The sequence below is a fragment of the Marmota flaviventris genome, chromosome 4 (assembly GCF_047511675.1).
Source record: "Marmota flaviventris isolate mMarFla1 chromosome 4, mMarFla1.hap1, whole genome shotgun sequence".
NCBI lineage: Eukaryota > Metazoa > Chordata > Mammalia > Rodentia > Sciuridae > Marmota > Marmota flaviventris.
Genome location: NC_092501.1, coordinates 865,485 through 885,608, shown reverse-complemented (window position 1 = coordinate 885,608; position 20,124 = coordinate 865,485). Strand labels below are relative to the sequence as shown.

The 20,124-nt window shown below is 59.8% G+C and overlaps 1 protein-coding gene across 1 annotated transcript in view; it reads left to right on the top strand.

Moving 5' to 3' along the window:
• Nucleotides 1-20,124, top strand: part of Kndc1 (kinase non-catalytic C-lobe domain containing 1) — a 46,865-nt gene that overhangs the window by 10,361 nt on the left and 16,380 nt on the right. The window contains exons 4-17 of the mRNA XM_027924941.2: nucleotides 3,645-3,791; nucleotides 4,201-4,318; nucleotides 5,334-6,064; nucleotides 8,613-8,727; nucleotides 9,560-9,631; nucleotides 9,703-9,764; nucleotides 12,823-12,981; nucleotides 13,490-13,567; nucleotides 13,866-13,959; nucleotides 14,448-14,607; nucleotides 14,682-15,346; nucleotides 15,633-15,777; nucleotides 16,106-16,191; nucleotides 17,001-17,410. Of these exons, the coding sequence (XP_027780742.2) occupies nucleotides 3,645-3,791; nucleotides 4,201-4,318; nucleotides 5,334-6,064; nucleotides 8,613-8,727; nucleotides 9,560-9,631; nucleotides 9,703-9,764; nucleotides 12,823-12,981; nucleotides 13,490-13,567; nucleotides 13,866-13,959; nucleotides 14,448-14,607; nucleotides 14,682-15,346; nucleotides 15,633-15,777; nucleotides 16,106-16,191; nucleotides 17,001-17,410 (3,042 nt within the window). The remainder of the gene's footprint in view (nucleotides 1-3,644; nucleotides 3,792-4,200; nucleotides 4,319-5,333; nucleotides 6,065-8,612; nucleotides 8,728-9,559; nucleotides 9,632-9,702; nucleotides 9,765-12,822; nucleotides 12,982-13,489; nucleotides 13,568-13,865; nucleotides 13,960-14,447; nucleotides 14,608-14,681; nucleotides 15,347-15,632; nucleotides 15,778-16,105; nucleotides 16,192-17,000; nucleotides 17,411-20,124) is intronic.

The following is a 20,124-nucleotide window of genomic DNA, read 5'->3' as shown; positions in this document are numbered from 1 at the left end:
CAGCCAGAGCGGGTGTTTGCACACTCGGGACCCACCATCCCTCAGGGGCTCCAGGGCACACAGAGCTAAGAGTAGCTTCTCTGTGCTGTCCTGCTTCCCAGGGTGGACTCAGCAGGGCTGGCCAGGCGACTCCCGTCATGAGCATGGGGTCAGTGGTGGGCATTCAGGCCCAGCAGCCCTCTCTTCCCCCTGAACGCACTAGGCCTTTCTTTCTGCTCCTAACTCCTAACTCGGTGGCACTGTGGCTGCAGAGGGCTGTCTGTGTGCTGTAGTTGTCTGTGGTTTGCTGGGGTTCTCTTTGTTGAGAGGTTCGTGCTCCCTGGGCAGGACGCAGCTTCCTGTGATGTGACCCCAGCCCATGCGTCGGGCTGTGTCTGGGTCTTCTGTCGCACTGGTCTGTTTTAACTTATTGCCCACTCACCCTACTGGCTATCGAGGTGAGTGCACTGAGATCCAGGCTCTGCTGGCGGGCAGACATGGCTCTCTCCATAGAGGGTGCTGAGCTCCCGTGTCTGCAGAGGCACTGAGGCCCCCCCCCGGCCAGAGCCACCCAGCTCACAGGAAGCTCTCCAGGAGGACAGTGGGGGGCAGCAGGGCTCAATGTATTTTTAACCAGGGAGCACCCAGGGAGCTGGTGAGTGGGGAACAGAGGAAGGGCCCCAGGTCCTCACCTCAGAATTGTCGAATGCCAAGGAACTTCTAAGTTCCCAGATAACAATCATGGTTCCATTCTTCTACCCCCAGAGCAGGTGGGTCCTTCCTACCTTGCCTTGTGGAAAGGCCCTTCAGGTGCACCAAGGCCTGTTCCCACGTGGACAGGGGGCCCATCATCCCAGCCAGCCTGAGGTGCCTGGAGATCTCTGATCTGTCCCAGATGAACTTGGCTCTGGGGCCCTCAGCCAGGAGCTGCAGGACCCCTGTATGACCTAAGTGCTGCACGTGGCCTCAGGAGCGCAGGGCTCAGATGCACCTCCACCTGGACAGCCCTCTCCCCGTTCAGGTGCACACCAAGCCAGGAGCAGGTGCCCATGGCCAGCTCACCCTCCAGGCGCCATGCTGCTCTCAGGAGCGTGTGGCAGGGCCAGGTGGACACCACGGAGAGGCACCCTGCCCGGCCTCCTGGGTCTCTGGACTGAGGTACTAGCCCTTTGGGCCTAGGCTGCTGGCTGCACCCAGGCTGAGCCACCCCATCCCTCACCTGTGCCCCTCCTGGTACCCCAGACCCCATTGTCCAGTCACAGCGTGATGGTGCTGATCAATGCAGCTGGGCCCTGCTCCTTCCCTGCTGGCCTGCCCCCAACACACACACACACACACACACACGCCTCCCTGTCGCTCCAGCCTCAAGAACAACCTCCCCCAGCCCATCCTATACTCCAGGCACCATGCAGCTGCCCCTCCTGGGGCCATCTCCCCTCCACCTCTGAGACTGACCCCTGGGCTCTTTGAATCCCCGGACACACCGAACACCTTAGTCCTTGCTCAGGAGACCCCACAAGTTGAGCTTGCTGGGCGCTGGCCCTGTGGGCCTCCTCCAGCCCATGACCCTGAGCACTGTGGGTCCAGGGGTCCAGCCAGGAGACGGGCTGTGTGGCTGGTGTGTCACCCACCCAGGGCCTGTGCTCAGCAAGTGCGGGGCACAGAGAAGCTGTGTGGATCTGAGTGGACACTGGCCAGAGGCCTAGGGGCTTGTGAGACAGACAAGGTGGAAGGTGGTAGAGGGCAGGGCTATGGCCTCCCTCTCTTGCCTACGTCCTCTCTAGCCATTCTCAGACCCTGTGCTCACCACTGCCCCTGTCTTTGTGAAGGACGACACTCAGGATCCCCTGAGGTTCAGAGAGGGTCTGTGGTTTGGCCAAGGCCTCACAGCATGTGAGCAGAGACCAGGCCATTATCCCTCTGCCAGGAGTGGGGTGGCTTACGGTCCTGGTGTGAGCACGAGGAGACAGGACAGACTCAGGACACTGCAGTGACATGGACCCTGTGCAGGGTGCATCTTGGACGGGGCAGAATTACCTTGTCTGTCAATACGTCTGTGGACCTAGACCCCAGAAGAACAGAGAATGTCAGAGGCCAGCTGAAGCAAGACACGTCCCCAAGCAAATGGCACCCTCTTTGGCAATTACCAGCTAGAAATGAAGCTTATATGTCCCATAATAATAGCCACAAAGCCCACAGAAACCAGGGTGCCAACAAGCAGGAAGGACTATGATGCAAGAAAGCAAGCCAGAGGCAGAGAGCCCACACTCGGGCATGGAGTATCACGTGGAGGCCCTGGGTCCCTCCCAGCAGTGGGAAAATGGAGTGTCCAGTCACCTGTTGGTTAAAGAGAAAACTAACAAAAAAGATAGGCCATGGCTCGGCAATAGAGAAATTATTCTGCAAAAAAATTGATCTCCCCCAAATTAATATAAGAAGCCACTGCAGTCACAGCACCATCCCAGCCATTCTGGTGTGTTCTTCAAGTGCCCAAGGTCCAATGGCATCGCGTGGCACAGGGGACAGCAGGCCGCTGTCGGCCCCACCAGGACCTGGGGCCGGCCTTCGGCATGGGTGGTGTCCTGGTGTGGACCACGAGGAGGGCCCACTCTCAGGCGCACAGTTAGGAAAGCCCCCACTTTCTTTTTTCTTTTGTTTTTTATTGGTTGTTCAAAACATTACAAAGCTCTTGACATATCATATTTCATACATTAGATTCAAGTGGGTTATGAACTCCCGTTTTTACCCCGTAGACAGATTGCAGAATCACATCGGTTACACATCCACATTTTTACATGATGCCCTATTAATGACTGTTGTATTCTGCTGCCTTTCCTATCCTCTACTATCCCCTCTCCCCTCCCCTCCCATCTTCTCTCTCTACCCCATCTACTGTAATTCATTTCTCTCCTTGTTTTTTTTTTTCCCATTCCCCTCATAACCTCTTATATGTAATTCTGTATAACAATGAGGGTCTCCTTTCATTTCCATGCAATTTCCCTTTTCTCTACCTTTCCCTCCCACCTCATGTCTCTGTTTAATGTTCATCTTTTCCTCCTGCTCTTCCTCCCTGCTCTGTTCTTAGTTGCTCTCATTATATCAAAGAAGACATTTGGCATTTGTTTTTTAGGGATTGGCTAGCTTCACTTAGCATAATCTGCTCTAGTACCATCCATTTCCCTGTAAATTCCATGATTTTGTCATTTTTTAGTGCTGCGTAATACTCCATGGTATATAAATGCCACATTTTTTTTATCCATTCATCTATTGAAGGGCATCTGGGTTGGTTCCACAGTCTAGCTATTGTGAATTGTGCTGCTATGAACATCGATGTGGCAGTATCCCTGTAGTACGCTCGGAAAGCCCCCACTTTCAAACAAAAAGCAAACCCGCATTTTCCCTGCTGTTGTTGAAGAGTGCCTAGGTGGGTCAGCGTCGGGGGCCTGAGTCTGCACCACAGGGCCACTGTGGCTGGACTGGACAGGGGTGCAGAGGGTGCTGGTGGGGCCTCTGGGACCCTGGAGTGGCGTGGCTGCTGCTGCTTCCTCCAGGAACAGTGGCCTCAGTGGGCAGTGCCCTGCCGGACTGACAGGTGCCCCGGGTCCTGAGCACAGCAGAGGGTGCCCTTGGGCAGAGCCGGAAATAATGGCTCCTTGCTGCCGCAGGCTCACATCTACTCTCTGGGGGCCACACTGAAGGCTGCCCTGGAGTACGTGGCGGAGTCCGAGCTGGAACCCAGGCTGAACCCAGACCTGGAGGCGCTACTGAGCCAGATGCAGGCGGAGGACCCCAGGGACCGGCCTGACCTGGAGGTAAGTCCGCAGTGTCTGCCTGCCGATGCCCACAGCTGATCCCTGCCCAGCCCGCCACACGTCTAATGCTGCACACCCAGGCACACATGCACACACTCACACACACACACACACAGACCCCAGAAGCCTCTTCGGGGTCCCTCAACCAGAATTAGGTGGCACTGCATTGTGCTAACAGAAGGGCACGACTCTTAGTGTGCATGTTTGCAGTGAAGGGTTTGCCTTACAGTCGGCGTGGGAAAACAGAATCCCGTTCTCTGCCACCCAGGACACCTTGCCTTTTCACACAAAAGGTGCATGTGGTGGGCAAGTGGGCAGCCGGGGACAGGCCACCTTGGAGCTTTGTCTCAGGAGGGCAGCCTCTCTGCTGAGAGACCAGCCTCACTGAGCGGCACGCGCATGTCCACAGAGCATCATAGCACTGTGCGAGGAGAAGCTGCAACCCGGGTCCTCCTGCCGCCTGTGCCGGAGCCTCTCAGCCGTCGGGAGGAGGGTGCTCTCCATTGAGTCCTTTGGCGCGTTCCAGGGTAAGCACATGCATCCACACACGTACCTGCCTGCACACATGCACACACATGCACTTGTAGGCATGCAATGTACATTGAATGTGCACACACATTAAGATACAGGCACACTCACACTTGCTCATACCAACACCCCTACAAACACCCACCACATCACATAGTCACATGCATGTGTGCTCAAGGAGAGCTGTGTGCACCCCACAAACACAGCTACGCTCACATGCAGATCCACAAGTCTATTCACACTCTACACAAGCTTGCAAATGCCTCTGCATGTCTGCATCATGTGCCACGGATGCCACACTGGCATGTGCACACTCATCCAGTGACCTGAGCAAGACGTGCAGGGAGAGCTGAGCACTGGGCTCACACTCAGAAGCCACCGAAGCTGGTACTGTCAACCTCTGCCTGCCCCAAACTGCCCTGCAGAAGGAAAGCCCTGGGTCCCACACGCCCCACGCCCACACCACAGGGGTCTGCAGACACCTGCTGCTGTGTCTGGGGCTTCTTTGCACGTGTGGGACTCTGGTGGAGTCTGGGGAGCCTCAGGGACTTGAGAAAGGGGTGTGCAGGGCCCGGTGGCTGGGGGTCCTCCCTGCTGAGAGTGGCCACCTGCATTGCTCCCACAGCAGGGAGGGTTGGTTCTGAGGTGCAGAACCGCCCTGGGAGGGGTGCTACTGAGGTAGGCCGCAGAGTCCCATAGGGCCAGGTGCATGGAGGACTGCCCCGGGATGATGTCCTGTCCTGGTCAGCGTGACCTGTGCACTCGTCATGGAACCAGGAGCAGCTGGGGACGGGAGGCTTGGACAGGCTCGGGCCAGCCAGGGAAGCTCTGCTTGGCAGGGCAAGGGAGGCCCTGGGGTGACCCCAGGAGGTCTCTGGGCTCTGCCCTGAGGGAGGGGTGGGGTCTGGAGCGCAGGACGGGAGTCCCCCACCTGTGAGACCTGTGCTGGGGGCTCGGTCGCCATGGTGACCACCCAGCAGTCACCACCGCTCCGTGGTAACCCCCTCCTGCCAGACGTCGGGGAGAACACTTGGAAGGGAAGGCCTGCCTCGAGAAGCTCGGGCCCCAGGAGGCCTCCCGGGGACTCCAGCGCTGGCCCAGAGGCCCTGCCCACGCCAGAGAGCCTGCCCCAGCCCACCGCACGTGAAGACCCAGAGCAGGAGGCCATCCGGGGCCCCAGACCCCCACCCACCAGGCCACGGCTATCAGCCCCCATGAAGAACGGAGAGAACCCTGGCCGGGAAGGACTGGCCAGCCTCGTCCTGGACAGCAAATGTCCCCTCCACGAGCTGGACACAGATTTCCTCAGGCGGCGCCTGAGGAAAGTGCAGACATTCCCAAGGCTGCTGCCGAAGGGCCCCGAGGCCAGCGCCCTCTGCTTCTCACTGAGCAGCCCCAGGAACCATCTGAGCGTCTCTGAACTCTTCCCCCCGGACCCCAGGGTCTTTCTGGAAGGGAAAAATGGCCTCCCTAGCTTCAAGGCACAGCCCCAAAGCAGACTGTGGTCAGAGCAGCAGCCCAGGCTCCAGCTGGAAGGCGCACCGGGTGCAGGCCTCAGCGCGGACCGGGGGCTGAGGGCCTCAGGACAACAAGAGACCCCACTCCCTGGCCAGGAACCTGCGGAGGACAGCCCCCGACCCTGTCCCACAGAACCCGGAGATGCAGGCCGGGAAGCCCAGACTCCAGGGGACGTCCAGGGGATTCCCGGAGAAGCCGGGCAGCCGGAAAAGGCAGCCACAGAGCAGGTGGGTGGGCGAGGTGGGTGGGTGGGGAAGGCTGGGACCTGGAGCTGCCTGTTTTTGAAGGACGCTGGAATGTGCTGGGGTGGGGGCTGCGGGCACTATCACCCCAGGTGCCGCCTCAAGCCAGAGCCCCTCCCAGGGTCTTTGGAGGTGGGTGTTCATCTCTGAGTGGCCAGGAAGCAGCCTCCAGCCCCGCCAGACCAATGTACCCACCGATCAGCACATCCTGGGGCTGGATTTTTGCAACAGACTGAGGCTGGCCGCTGGGGCTTGGGGGCTGTTTCCCCAGTTCTCATCCCAGGGCCTTCCCTGTCCTGCTCTCATGATGGCTTTAAAGGTTAGAAACCAAAACTGGGCTGAGACTGCTCACCGTCCATCCTGGCACCGGAAGGTGCTGGCAGTAGCTGAGCCTGATCAGCATTCTGGTCAATTCCGGGATTCTGCATCACACCAAGATGGGGCCTGCAAGGCTGGGGCTTCAGACAGGACAGTGTACCCCAGCCAGAGGGGTTCCCCCAAGCAGGACAGGGTCGTCAGACAAGACAGGTCCCCTGGCATGGAACCCTCCTTGTGAGGGACAGAGGGTTCTGCTTGGAACCAACCATTTGGGAGATTTGTGTAGTTTTCAGCATTGCCCTAGACCATCAGAATAGCTTACGTTTTTAGCCCTTCTATTCAGTCAGGGACACCTGAGCTAGTTGGAACTAGCAAGTATATCATTAATTTTTCATATTTGTCAGTTTCTTGTTACTATAACAAAATACCTGAAACCGGCCACTTGATTTAAAAAAAAAAAAAAGGTTTAACTTGGCATACACCTGTAATTCCAGCAACTCAGGAGGCTGAAACAGGAGGATCACAAATTCAAGGCTGACCTGAGAAACTAAGAAAGACCCTGTCTCAAAATAAGATTGAAATAAAGCAGGGATGAGGGAGGGGCACTGGGGATGTAGCCCAAAGCCTGCCTAGCATGCTGGGGGCCCTGTATTCAATCCCCAGTACAAAAAAGGAAGAAGAAGAAGAAAAGGGGCTAATTATTTAGCTCACTGCTCTGGAGGCTCAGGCTGAGGGCCGCATCTGATGGAGGCTTCTTGCTCACGGGGCATCACGTGGAGAGGCAGGGAGTGTGTGTCTCTGGTCTCTCTTCCCCTCTGAAGCCACAGGGTTTGTGGGCTCCCCCATGACAGTGACTCTGCACCTCCCCAGCCCTCTGCCAAACACAGGGCCGGACTCCATCCCACCCTCTCACACCTGGCAGTGGGGACAAAATGCCTGCCGCTGTGGGGCCTCAGACCCACAGCACAGCACAGAGCTCCCGCTGGCTGCTCAGCCTCCTGAGGTCCATGTCCCCAGGCCTGGTGCCCCTCAGGGCAAGGACACTGAGCCAGTGGCACAAACAGGCCCGTCCACTGGGCAGCACCCAGGCTCGAGGACAAGGTGACAGCAACAGCCCCTTTCCACCAGGCTCTGTGGCCCAAGGGAGGAGGGGTGGGCAACTGGTCACATTGTCCTTCCTGTTCCCATGGCGGGGAAGGACACCCCAGGGAAGCACACAGCCATGGCACTGAGCCTGCCTGCTTGGGCCTGGCGCAACCCATGCTCAGCCAGCTCCCACCGCGGCACACGTGGCCCCAGCACCTCCCGGGGCGGGACACCCCACATACAGGGCCTCGTCATGCCCACCTTCCAGACTGCGCGTCACGGCCGGTGGCAGAGTGGCCCGTCAGAGGGCAGCATGCGGAGTGGCTGCGCCAAGGTCTCCGGCCGGGCACAGGGTAGCACTGACCAGCGAGTGCAGCTCCTGCTGAGCCATCAGACAGAGCTGGGGTCAGGCCCCCTGGCCCCCGGTGTGGGGGGCGGCCTGTCAGTCATGCCCACCCCAGTTCCAGCCCCAGCAGGCAGGCCATGGGTCAAGAGAGGCCCACACGGCCATGAGCAAGGAGGAGCTGAGGCACTGAGGCCACATGTGGCTCAGCCTTCAGGGGTACCGGGGGCTGTGCACAGGGTCCCCAAACTTCCGACACCCAGGCTGGCAGTGCTGGCCCCAGCTCACACGTGGAGGAAGCACGGGAATCCAGGAGTTCCTGTGTGAAACACACGGACCTTAAGACCTGCCTGGGCCAGCCGATAGCCCAGACCACTGCACAGCCACCTGCCACCCGCCCCGCGCCCAGCCCCCACCCCTCATCACCCCCACCAGCCACCTGCCCGCCAGTCCATCTGGGCTCTGAGAAGGGCCCCAGCCAGTGTCTGCAGGAGGCACGGGGTCCATCCTCCAGGTCCACATGTCACCGTGCCTTCCTGCCCCCAGGGAGCCACGTCCTCACCCCCCCCATGGACAGTGCAGGGACTGTCACATGGACGTGCACACTGCACCCTGCCCCACCCAGTGTCCAGGTGTGCCCAGAAGCAGCATCGGGATGGCCCGGCCGTGCCCTCGCCACTCCAGCTCTCTCGCGGGCGCTGTGCGTGGAGTGGAGGCGGCTCTCACCTGTCGTCTCGTGGAAGTGCTTCCCCAAGGCGGCCTCACAGGACAACTCTCCCCCCACAGAGCCTGTCCCTGCAAGACCTCCTGTGCCAGCTGGGCCGGCCCTTCCGGGAGTATGAGCTTTGGGCCCTGTGCCTCGCCTGCCTCCGAGCCCTGCAGACCCACAGCCAGCACCCAGGTGACCTGGGGCCCGGGGCAGCTGAAGAAAGGCTGGGGCGGGAGTGTCCACACTGTGACCAGGATGCGGAGCAGTGTCCACGCTCTGAGCTGGGGGAATAATGTCCAAACAGTGACCAGAACGGGGCAGTAGAAGTGTCCACTCTGTGAGCTGGGGGCAGCAGTATCCATACTGTTAGCAAGGACAGAGGACAGTGTCCATGCTGTGACCAGGACTGGGAGCAGTGTCCATGCTGTGAGCTAGGGAAGGGGGCACTGTCCACAGGTGAGCTAGGGTGGGGCAGTGTTTTGCACTGCATGTGGCCTCCCAAGCTGGACGCTGCTGGACCATAGGACAGATGGGTGGTCATCTGTGTTCTCCAAGCTCTTGAGGCCGTGACAAGAAGGGTGTCTAGAAGAGATGGAGGGTTGGGCACGGTGGCCTCTCTTGTCATCCCAGTGACTCGGGAGGCAGAGGCAGGAGGACCCCAAGTTCCAGGCCAGCCTGGGCAGCTTAGCCAGACCCTGTCTGTGTAGAGTAAGAAGAGAAGGGCTGGGTGCAGCCCTGGGGCAGACCACTTGCTCGGTGTGTCTGGGGCCTCGAGATCCAGCCTCCCAGGTCAGCCTCCCCGGTCAGTGCACAGCGTGGACCACAGCCCAGTCCTCTTGGTCCTGCCCTTTTCATCCCCAGCTTGATGAGGGCACTACAGCAGTGTCTGCCTGAGGCCCTTCTGCCTGGGGGTGGAAGAGGTGGCCCAGGACCTCTGTGGCAGGAAGAGGCTCAGGTAGACTCCTGGCGTGCCCTGGGTGACCAGGCCCACAGGAGGCCTCTCCTGACCCGCATTCTGTTGCAGCCTGCCTGTGCCTGGACAACGTGTTGGTGGCCGAGGACGGGGCTGTGCTCTTTGGGCCACCCCCTGACAATGGTAGGCACACGGGCCGGGGGCCCCTGGGGCCGAACCCTCGTGGGCACACCCTAAGCTGTGTTCTCTCCTAGGCTCTTACAACTCGCTCTTCCTGGCTCCCGAGGTGGCAGAGGAAAGGCTGGTGACAGAGAAGGTAATGCCCAGCTCCTCAGGCCACCGTCCGCACCTCGACAGAGCCCACACCCCTCTCCTGTCCGGTGCCCCCTTGGGTGCCTTGGCTTGCCTGGCAGGCAGCTGGGCAGTGCCCAGCACAGGCCTCCTCCAGGGCACAGGCAGAGCCAGGGTGGGGTCCTGGGCAAGGCGAGTGTGTGTGCCGGGCTGCCCCTGGCTCTGGAGGGCCGAGGGCAACGTCAGGAGTACTCAACACTTGAAGTACAGTAAGTACAGCAGTCAGCACCGGGTCCTCCACTCGGGGAGGTGGAGGGCGCTCCAGAGGCTCCCGGAGCTGGACACTCCTCACACCCGAGTCTGCAGGGAGAGGACAGGCAGCTCGAGGGCTCCCCTGAGGAGCTCCCTAAGGGGCAAGGCAGGGCCTCATGTGGAGACTTGGAGCCAAAGAGGCCGAGCTGGGCAAGCCCAGTGGGCAGACGGAGCTGGTCCCCCGCCAGAGGAAGCAGCGGGCGGTCTAGACATGAGCCCCCTCTGCAGCCCACACCACAGAGCGCGTGCCACCACACTGGCCAGCAGAGACAGGAGCAGGCCGTCACCCTCACAGTCAGCGGGGACCACAGCCAGGCAAGGCCAGAGGTCAGGCTCCAACAAGATCGGGGTCCCCACAGGAACACAGGTTTCCAGTGGAGATCCCCCCAAAGAAAGCGCCGGAGGTCCCCACTGGAATGAGATGGTGTGGGCCGGGTGACAGACGCCAGGGGTAACTAAGGGACGTGGGAGCAGCCATCCTAACAGGGCTTCAGTGAGCAGATACCAACAGGCTGGAAAAAAGGACAAAACAGAAACAGGAAGTTACCACAATGAAAGAGAAAACAAAGTGCACGTTTTTAGAACTAAGTAAAAAAAAAAAAAAAAACCGACTGCGTGGGCTGGCGGGCTGGCTCAGTGGTAGAGCACCTGCCAGCATGCTTGAGGCCTGCACTTGGTCCCAGCAGCACGCGCACTCGAGATGGATCAGCAGATGGGCTTGGGACGGAAAGGACACGGGAAAGGACTGGTGCAACCCAAGACAGAACCACAGACGTGACACAGTGTGAATAAGAAAGAGGAGAGAGATTGAGACCTGCACAGAGCCTGAGGATTTTGTGGGAACACGACAAAAGACGTAGCACCATGTCATCAAAATCCTGGAGGAGAATAGCAGGTGGGGCAGAAAAGGTACTCAAAGAAATCATGGATGGAAACTTGCCAACTATGGCGGAATGCATAGACCTACAGATTCAAGAAGCTAATGAAACCCAAACAGAATAGATTCCAAGGCATCCACAGCACAATCAACCCCTGCATGCTGCAGACCAAAAGAGAAAAGAGAAGGAACCACACCTGCTGTGCAGGGCAGCCAACTCGAGGGCACCTGCCACATGCCCACAGGCTCCAGGCCTGAGTGCAGAGGGCCCCGTGGCCAGCACAGGCTCTTCAGAAAGGGAGGACAGGGCAAGATAGCCTCCGGTGAACGGCAGCTGAGGACTCGTGGCCAGCAGATCCACTCTGCAAGAATGGCTAATGGAAATCTTTAAGCAGAAAGGAAAATGGAAGGAGGAGGAGGAAGGCAGGAAATGCTAAGAAGAACACATGTGGCCACCCCAGTCACCCCAGCCACCAGGGGACTGAGGCAGGAGCGTTGCCAGTTCAAGGGCAGCCTGGCAACTTTTTAAAAAAAGGTTGGGGGATGTGACTCATGGTAAAGCAGCCTGGATTCAATCTCCAGTAACTCAAAAAGACAAGAAATACCACGGATAAAATGGAATTTGATGGAAGAGAAGAGAGAAGACAGGAGTTACCAGCACCAGAGAGGACAGAGGGGCATCCCGAAGGCCTGCAGACGTGGAAAGCTCAGCCTGGGAGGGCCACCCACAGCCTCACCCACTCCGGAGGCGCAGACAGAATGCCCAGTTCTGCAACAGCAAACCACCACCACCCAGGATGAAGCAGGTCACCCGAACAGCCCATTAAGTATCGAGGACATCGAGTTTATAATTTTAAAATTCACCAGAACATATCTCTAGGCCAGATGGTTTCACTAGAAAATGATGCCAAGTGTTTAAAGAATAATTAACACCAGTTCTACACAATTTTTTTCAAGAAAGCAGAAGAGAAAAATGTTTCCCAATTCATTTTATGGAGTTACTATCACCCCGATCCCAAATTAGACAAGAGTACCCCCCCCAAAAAAAATCAGTATCTCTCACGAGAATGAAGGCACATGCAAATGTAATGCAGCAATATAAACAGCAGTCATACGCCTCGGCAGAGGGGTTCTATTCCAAGGATCCAAGACTGCTTCAATACTTGAAAATCAGTGCAGACAAGCTTATTAACACTACAGAACAAAAACCCACAATCGTGATGATTGATGCAGAAAAAGCATCAGACAGGGTCTAACGCCCATTCATAAGCTTACAAAAAAGAAGAAAAAACTCTAGAAAACATAGAAATGGAAGAAACATCTTCAAGTTGATAAAAAGCATCTACCAAGAAAATAAATAAATAAATGCAATAAGCAATCCGCGGCTAGTGTCATAGTACTCGGTAGCCAAAGACTAAACGTTTTCCCCTAGATGAGAACAAGGCACCACCCTGAGCTCTCGGGAAAGCATCTCAGGTGTGGGCTGCGGGCCCCTCATCAGACCAAGCGGCTCCTGTGCACAGGGAGCAGGCACCTGTCGAAGGGCCTGCTGCTAACTGCAGGCCTGCACAGCTGGGCAGGTGTCCAGAGTACCATGTGGGCAGCTGCCTCCTCGCACTGCCCACCAGCTACCTGTGAAGACGGAGGGGGCGTCCCAGTGGAGCTCTTCACACTCCCATGTTCAAAGCCCAGACCCGAAAGGGGGTGTTAGCCATGCAGCCCCCAGGCCATGCCCCGGGGCTCCCCTAGGGGCTGGCTAGGGTGGACCCCCAGGCTCCAGGCTGGTCCTGGCTCCAAAGGACTATGCCTTAGTGCCCCTTAGGACACCAGGTCTGCCAGGCCTGGTGGGGCCCAATGGCCCAGCTGCCACGGTCCTCTTCTTTCCGCCCTGCAGGCTTCTGTGTACTGCGTGGCCGCCGTTCTATGGACCGCAGCCAAGTTCAGCATGCCCCGTGAGCAGAAGCTGGCCTTGCCACGCAGACTCAAGACCCTCCTACTGGACATGGCAAGGCGCCACGCCCCTGAGCGGCCATCTGTGGCTGAGGCCATTAAGGTAACCACAGGGGTCGTGCCCTGCTCACAGTCCCGGGGCCTTCAGGCCACCGGGCAGGGAAGGGAGTGAGTCTCATTCCTTGGCCAAATCCATGTGGGCAGTCAGAGTGGGGCTGCCCACAGCCCTGGACCTCCACCTACTGTCCCTCCTGCTATGCAGGCTACCAGCTGCGGTTGTCCTGTATGTGCAGGGACTGGTCCTGGCCAGACCCACAAGGCTCTGTAGTGAGACCCTCTCCTAGTCTGGTGCCTCTCGTCTCCGGCCCACAGAGGTAGCAGAGCCAGGGCAGCCCCTGGCACCTGCCCCGAGTGTCAGCAGGGAGACATGGAGCTCCTGTTCGGTTTCTGTTCACAGCTGCACACGGGGAGGGCAGACCCCAGAGGTGGAGTCTCACTGAGGTCTTCCTGGCTCTCGCCCACCCCGCTGCAGCATCAGGGCACACGGCTGGTGTGGTAGGGCTGAGGCCCGAGCCACCCACTGGCCGGCCCAGCCTTCTCCCTGCCCTCAGGTGTGTGGCAGCTACCTCCTCCAGCGAGGCATGGACAGCAGCAAGATCCTCGCCCACCTGCGGATGTCCACCTGCAAGGTGAGACAGCACTCCATGCTCAGGTGACCTCGCAGCGGGCACCCCAGGGGCACTGGACTCCCCAGTAGGCAGCGAGTTTGGCTTGGCCAGCGTCTCCCATCCCATAATGCTTCCAGTCTCACCGATGGGAGCACAAGGGAGGCCTCCGTGCGGGCCCCTGCTCTGAGTCTCAGGGGCAGAGGCCCTCCGTGCTGGGCTTCTCCATCCCTCAGAAAGTTCCTGGAACTGGAAGCATGGGCAGGTGTCCACACTGCACCCCCAGTGATCCCTGATGAGTTTTCTATGGCCCTCTGCGCAGGTCCACCAGGAGGAAGAGACCATCAGCCTCCAAGACGCCTTCTCTGTGGTTGAACTGAAGCCCCGAGCAGCACCTGCTCCTCAGCCCAGCCCAGGTGGGTCTGCCAGCTCCCGGGAGTCCAGCCCCCTGGAAGTCCCGCCCCGGGGGGTACCTGGCTCCCAGACCGGGACGGCGAGCACAGAGGGCAGCCTACCAGGCCTTCCTGCCCACTCTCCACTGCAGACTCCCTCTGCTGCCCAGAACTGGGCCAGCCCACCCCCCCCTGCACGCTCCCAGCCCAGTCCTCACCCGGCCCAGCTCGGTGCTACCAGCTCCCTCCCAGCAGCTCCTCCACCCCTGGCTGCGGCCAGCCCTCCAGTCTGTCGCCTGGCCTCAGTCCTCCCCAGGCGTGGACACTCCACCTTCCAGGCCCTCTGGCCAAGCCTGACAGAGGTGGCTCTGGGGAGGCATACAAAGGGCACAGTACCCAGTCTTGGGGCACAGTGAGCTGGGGGCCCCTAGGTGCAGAGTCACTCTAGAGCATCTGCCAGCCCCCTAACCACCCTTCTCCCCACCGGCTACCTCAACCACCCATGGCCCCAGGCTTTCTGCCAATCAGCAGTGACACCAGGCTGGTGGCTGTGCCAGGGCCTGTGCCTCACCCGCCCTCCAGCGAAGGAGCCAGAGAGCTGCCTGAGGCCTTCAGCTCTGAAGCCACGCACTTTAAACCCATCGTCCTCATGCAAGACTCAGGTGTGGCCAGGTGAGCATGCCCACCCTGGCTGGTGGTACACAGCACGTGGGTGGCCCTCCTGAGCACTCTTCCTCTCCCCACAGGGACCAGCTTGCTGTGTCCTCAGGGCCAGCCAACCAGGCTGAGGAGAGGAGCATCCAGCTGGACACAGAGGGCAAGGGGAAGCAGGGAGCCCAGAATTTCTCGGGGGCCACCAGCCTGGAAACACCTTGCCACTCAGAGTCTGGTCCAGGGCCACAGGGAGCAGCCCCAGAGCCTGTTGGGGACCAGGAGAGCTCCTGCCAGTCAGGCCCTGACCCAACCAACCAGCCAGAGGAGGCCCCATCAGCAGTGCCTGGGTCTCCGGGCCCTGCCCTGCCCCAGAAGGCGCTGGCACTGCCCCCCAACCAAGGGCCTGATGGGCAGGCCCTGGCTGGAGTCATTCAGCCCCCAGGGCCCTCCTCAGCCAACCACAGCCCATGTCATCCATGCAAGCCACCCAGGAGCAAGGCCACAGAGCCAGAGGGTCCCCAGCCGTCGGCTCAGAGCCCCGCCCTGGCTGCACTGAGTCCAGACAGCCCCAGGGGCCCAGACAGACACCCCGAGAGGCCCCGGACAGCAGACCGCAAGATCTCTCCGTCCAGTGTGGATGCCTCATCCCCCTCCAAGAGGACGGCCTGCCCCTCACTGCAGGAAGCTATGCGCCTTATCCGCGAGGAGTTTGCCTTTGATGGCTACCTGGACAACGGGCTGGAGGCTCTGATCATGGGTAGGGGCCACAGGCCAAGAGCAGCCCCAGGACCAGGCAGAGGAGGCAGACACTGCCCCAGGGGGAGGCTTGAAGGGCAGTCTGGAGCCCCAGTCATCAGCCCTACCAAGGGCCACCAGGGGCCAGGGACAGCACCTGGCAGCCTCGGGTGGGAGGCAGGTCTGGGGAGCCCACCCTGTGTCCCCCCACCTACACCCAGCCCTCTGCACCTCGAGACCACCTCCTCCAGGTGACTGGAGCAAGAGAACAAGAAATGCCCAAGGTACCCTGTTGTCCACACAACCAGGGGAATACATTCACGCCTTGAAAGACCTCACCTTCGCCACCTTCTGTGGAGCCATATCTGAGAAGTTCTGTGACCTCTACTGGGATGAGCGGCTGCTGAAGAATCTCTTCAAGGTGGTCAACCAGCCAGCCTCACCCTCCGAAAGGTGGGTGTGCAGGCCAAGACCACCTTCCAGGCCCCGCCCCCCAGGGTGACTGCACACATGGCCACTGGCCACGGGGTGCTTGCCTGGGAACTCTGCTACCTGGGGGGCAGGCCCACCCTAGCTCGTGGTTCTAGAAGGTGTTCTGACCTGTCCCTGAGTCCTGTCCAGCAAGCTTTGTGGGGCCAACGCCCCAGGAGGTGCAGGCTAGAGGTGAGAGGTCCCACCCTCCCCCAGCGTGTGCAGGTGAGGCTCCCCGCTGGGGGCCAGCTGCATCGGCCCAAGACCATCCCAGAGGGCAGGGGTCTTGACCAGTTGTTCTGATTATCAGCACTTCCCAGGAACCGGGGTCTCAGCCTGAGGGCTCGTCAGGCAGCTGTTCAACCTTCGGCAAAAGGCCCTCGCTCCACGGACTGGGTAAGAGATACCCCTGCAGCGCGGGGAACAGGTGCGCACTCTGCCAGCCAGTGCTGGCCCTTCGGGAGCAGGAAGGGCTTTGGGTGCCCAGGACACCCAGGATCCTGGGGCTGAGGGCTGTGAGTTAGGGGCCTTCCTCCTCCCTTTGCCAGCCACCAGCACCCACTGGGGCCTTTGCATCCCCCTAGAAACACTGGCCGTTTAAACACTCTGAGCTGGTTTCCCAGATCATCAGCCCAGGTTCCAGGTCAGCTGAAACCTAACGTTCCTAACCTACTGAGGGAGCAGACGGGGGGGTGCTGACCACACCTGGCTGCAACAGGGCCTCCACAGTGGCCTCATCCCCATTTAAGCAAACCAGGGAGCAGATGACAGGCCAGGCATGAGGTCCACCTGCTCTTGATGGCCAGGGTCCCAGGAAGCCACCAGCACAGACAGAAGCTTCAGAGTCGACAGAACCAAGGGCCTGAGGGTTGTAGGGAAGGGACAGAGTGGGGTTTGAGTCTGAATGTTCCAGAGAGGATGGGCTGCAGGGACAGAGGGGCCTGGTCCCACAAGAAGTCTGGAAACAATGCAGATGCCTACAGGAGGCCTGTGGGAGGGCCCCTCACCTGGAACTTCACCGGAAGTCTGGCTTCCTCAGCCTCCAGCCCTGTCCCAGGATTGCATGGCTGGGACCTCCCCCAAGGGCATCCAGCCGCCCCCACGCGGCATGAGCAATGTTCCCCACACTCCCTGGGTGGCAAGTCCCCTTTCATTGGGACACATGACCTGAACCTCCTTCCTGACCCTCATCTCTTTCTCTCAAGGCAAAGAGAAGGTGGTGGCAGCCCGGGCCAGCGGGGGCCCCTGCTCGCCCACCACGCAATCGGACAGAGACTCGGACATCCTCTCACAAGGAAACTTTGAGGTGGGATTCCGGCCTCAGAAGTCGATAAAAGCTGCTGGAGAAGGGCAGCCTGAGGTGAACGGGCAGCAAGTCCCTGGCCCGGAGCCTGCCAGCAGGGCCTCAGACATGGACACGGTGGCCCGGCTGGCCAGGCCCAAGGAGCGTGGCCCTGCTGGGTCTCTGGGCCCAGCAGAGTTCCGTAGCTGCAGCCCTGGCTGGTCCAGCGCCTTCTACGAGGCCGACTGCTTCGGGGCCGATGTCCACAACTACGTGAAGGGTCTGGGCATGCGGAAGGCCAGCGGGCACCCAGAGCCTGAAGCCGAGAGCCCTGTGAGTCCAGGGCATCTGCCCACTGGGGGTGGGATCACTGTAGGCAGAGGGCCTTGCTCAGGCAGAGCTTTGGGTCACCCTGAGGGTTGATGATGACATACATCCTGTACCCCGTGGCCCACTCCGGGGTCCTGTGGGGACGGTGCTCTGCTCGTTGGCACACGCTGTGCACATTCTGGAGGCAGGCAATAGCTTTCCTCTCCTGTTACGGAGCGTGTGGAACCGGTTCACCCATCCTGGCCACTAGGGTAAGGCTTGGGTCACCTCCCACTGGGTGGGCGGTGCAGCCTCTTCCTCCTTATCTGGTCCCTTGCCTTGAGCAGCACCGTTCGGAGATGACAGCAAGCACCAGAGCGTCTTGTCCGCAGCAAGTCCTGGCTGGACCCGGGGTCAGTGTGGTCTGGCATGGGCTTATCTGTGGGCAGCACCATCCAGGTCAGGGGCACCCCAGGCTCTTTGTTCCGGGTCAGGGCACAAGCAGGCTGTGGCTTGAGCAGCTGGGCCTGGCCAGCGCCATGTTCAGGAGACCTCTGGATGGACGGCTGCTGTCCCTGCTCCTGGGGCCCCACAGTGACCAGGAGCCCCCAGCAGGGCCACAGCCGCACAGGTCCAGGCCCATGGGGTCTGACAAGAGGAAACCCCTCAGCAGATGGGCTCCTGGCACCCCCTGCCCACTTCGTTCACACCTCTGGCCCAGCCCATGGCACAGGGCAGTATCTCTCAGCCCTGCACGTGTGCCTTGGGACCCCACAAGCTGGGGCGCTCTGCACAGACATCCACGGACTAGCAGGGCCCAGATACCGGGCCTTGCAGGGGAGCCCATAGCACCCCTCACCTCTCATACCAGGGACTCAGCGTCACGAGGCTCAGCCCTGAACAGGACCAAGGTGCCTGGCACCTCCCGGGCCCCAGAATGTCCCTGAGCCTCGCTCCTTCAACTCTGTGGGGCCTCCTCCTGCTTCCCGTCTTCCTGCCCCTCCTGGAGCACTGCCCCCCACCCCCAGCCCCACTGTCCAGGCGGCAGAAAGTGCCTGTCATCCATCGGCACAAGAAACAGACCAGGAGGGGTAAGGCACTAGCACAGGTGGCAAGAGACCAGGCTCAGCACCCTCAGGACATGCACCAGACCAGAGGTCAGGCCTCCACCAGTGGCGACCTGAGTAGCACTGCCCTGCAGCTGGGTGCTGGGAGCCCTGACTGGGCTGCTCCAACGCTCAGACCATGAAAGAGCCCAGGTACAGGGGTGTATATTGCGAGGCTGTTCCAGAAGGGGCCATGGGCTCTACCCCCAGAAAAGACCTTGAGAACACGCGAAGGCCAGCTCCTGCTGACTTGGCTGTGATCCCACAGCTGGGTCCAGGTTCCTTAAGCACTGACCCGTCCTCAGCCAGTTGAGGGCACAGGTGGCCAGGCCTGATGTCACTGCTGTGGCTCCTGCTCAGGATGGCTATACAGGGGTTCCTCTGAGGAGGGTGGCTGCCCTTAGGGCACAGGGGACAAGGAGTGGCCTCCTCCCCTGGGGGAATGTCGGATGAGTTTCCTGTGCCCTGGTCTGCGTGGTGGGTGGCTTAGGTGAGACATCACAGCGCTTGTGCCTGTGAGAAACCACTGTCTGCCTCAAGCAAGGAGAGCATCACAGTTTGTGGGCAGACTTCACATTGCGACCCAAAGAGCAAGAGCCTGCACAGGCAGCCCCTTCACTGGGGAGGGGAGGGTGGCATTGACCACCCACAGCATGAACAAACAGCCCCTGAGCACCCGCCGGCCACAGGCGGGAATGCATGCTGCAGTGTCTGCAGCTGCGGTTGCGCACCCAACACCCCGTGTCCCAGCCTGGGCACCGGGTTTTGCTTCTGCTGTGGAAATGGACTTTGCTTTCTGTGTTTTGGGGTTGGCAGTGGCTTCAGTTCATCCCTGTTTTCTTCCATTTTTTGTAATTTCCGGGTTTTCTAACCTCTGATTGTTGCTTTCTTTGTCTTCCCTGGGGTCCATTAGCCATTTGGCCAATTAAATCCAGTAGCCATTGTGCCTAAACTGCACCTCAGATCACACACACTTACTTCTGTAATAAACCAGTGCTCTTCTGATTTCCTAAGCGCTCTTGGTCAGGATAGGGGCAAAGCCTGCCTCACCGTCCCTGCAACTGGGCCTGACCAACCACCTGGGCCTCGGGCCACGCTGTTCTGTGCATCAGCCACGGTGTGGACCTCATAGGGAGGCCAGCTCTTGTGACTTCCCCTCCAGGTTGTGTGAAGATTACGTCATGTAGATCTATCTAAAATCTGCACCTGTCTGCAGGGCCGCGCGGAGCCAAGTGCTGCTCACGTTGGGAGCGGCCTCCATGGCCGCACGTCTGCACAGTCTGTGTTCTAGCAGGCGGCAGGCACGTGCTGCCTCACAGGGAACCACCTCCAGGTCCCCAAGTCCTTGGCACCCACAAACCCTCCCCAAGGATTTGTCAACATCAGCACCTCCACGGCAGACAGAACCCGGTACAGGGTGACCTCCAGGGACAGACAGGAGCCGCACAGCCCTGGGGCCATGGCCCCCCTCCTCAGAGGCCAGGATCACAGCTGTGAAGACCTCTGGCCTGGCTCCAGCCAGCAGACAGCTGGATACAGCCTGTGCACACAGCTCGGGAGGCTGCAGTTACCAGCCTCGACCTATGAGGTGTCCTGGTCTTCCCCAGGACAGGATGTTCTGGGTCTGCACTG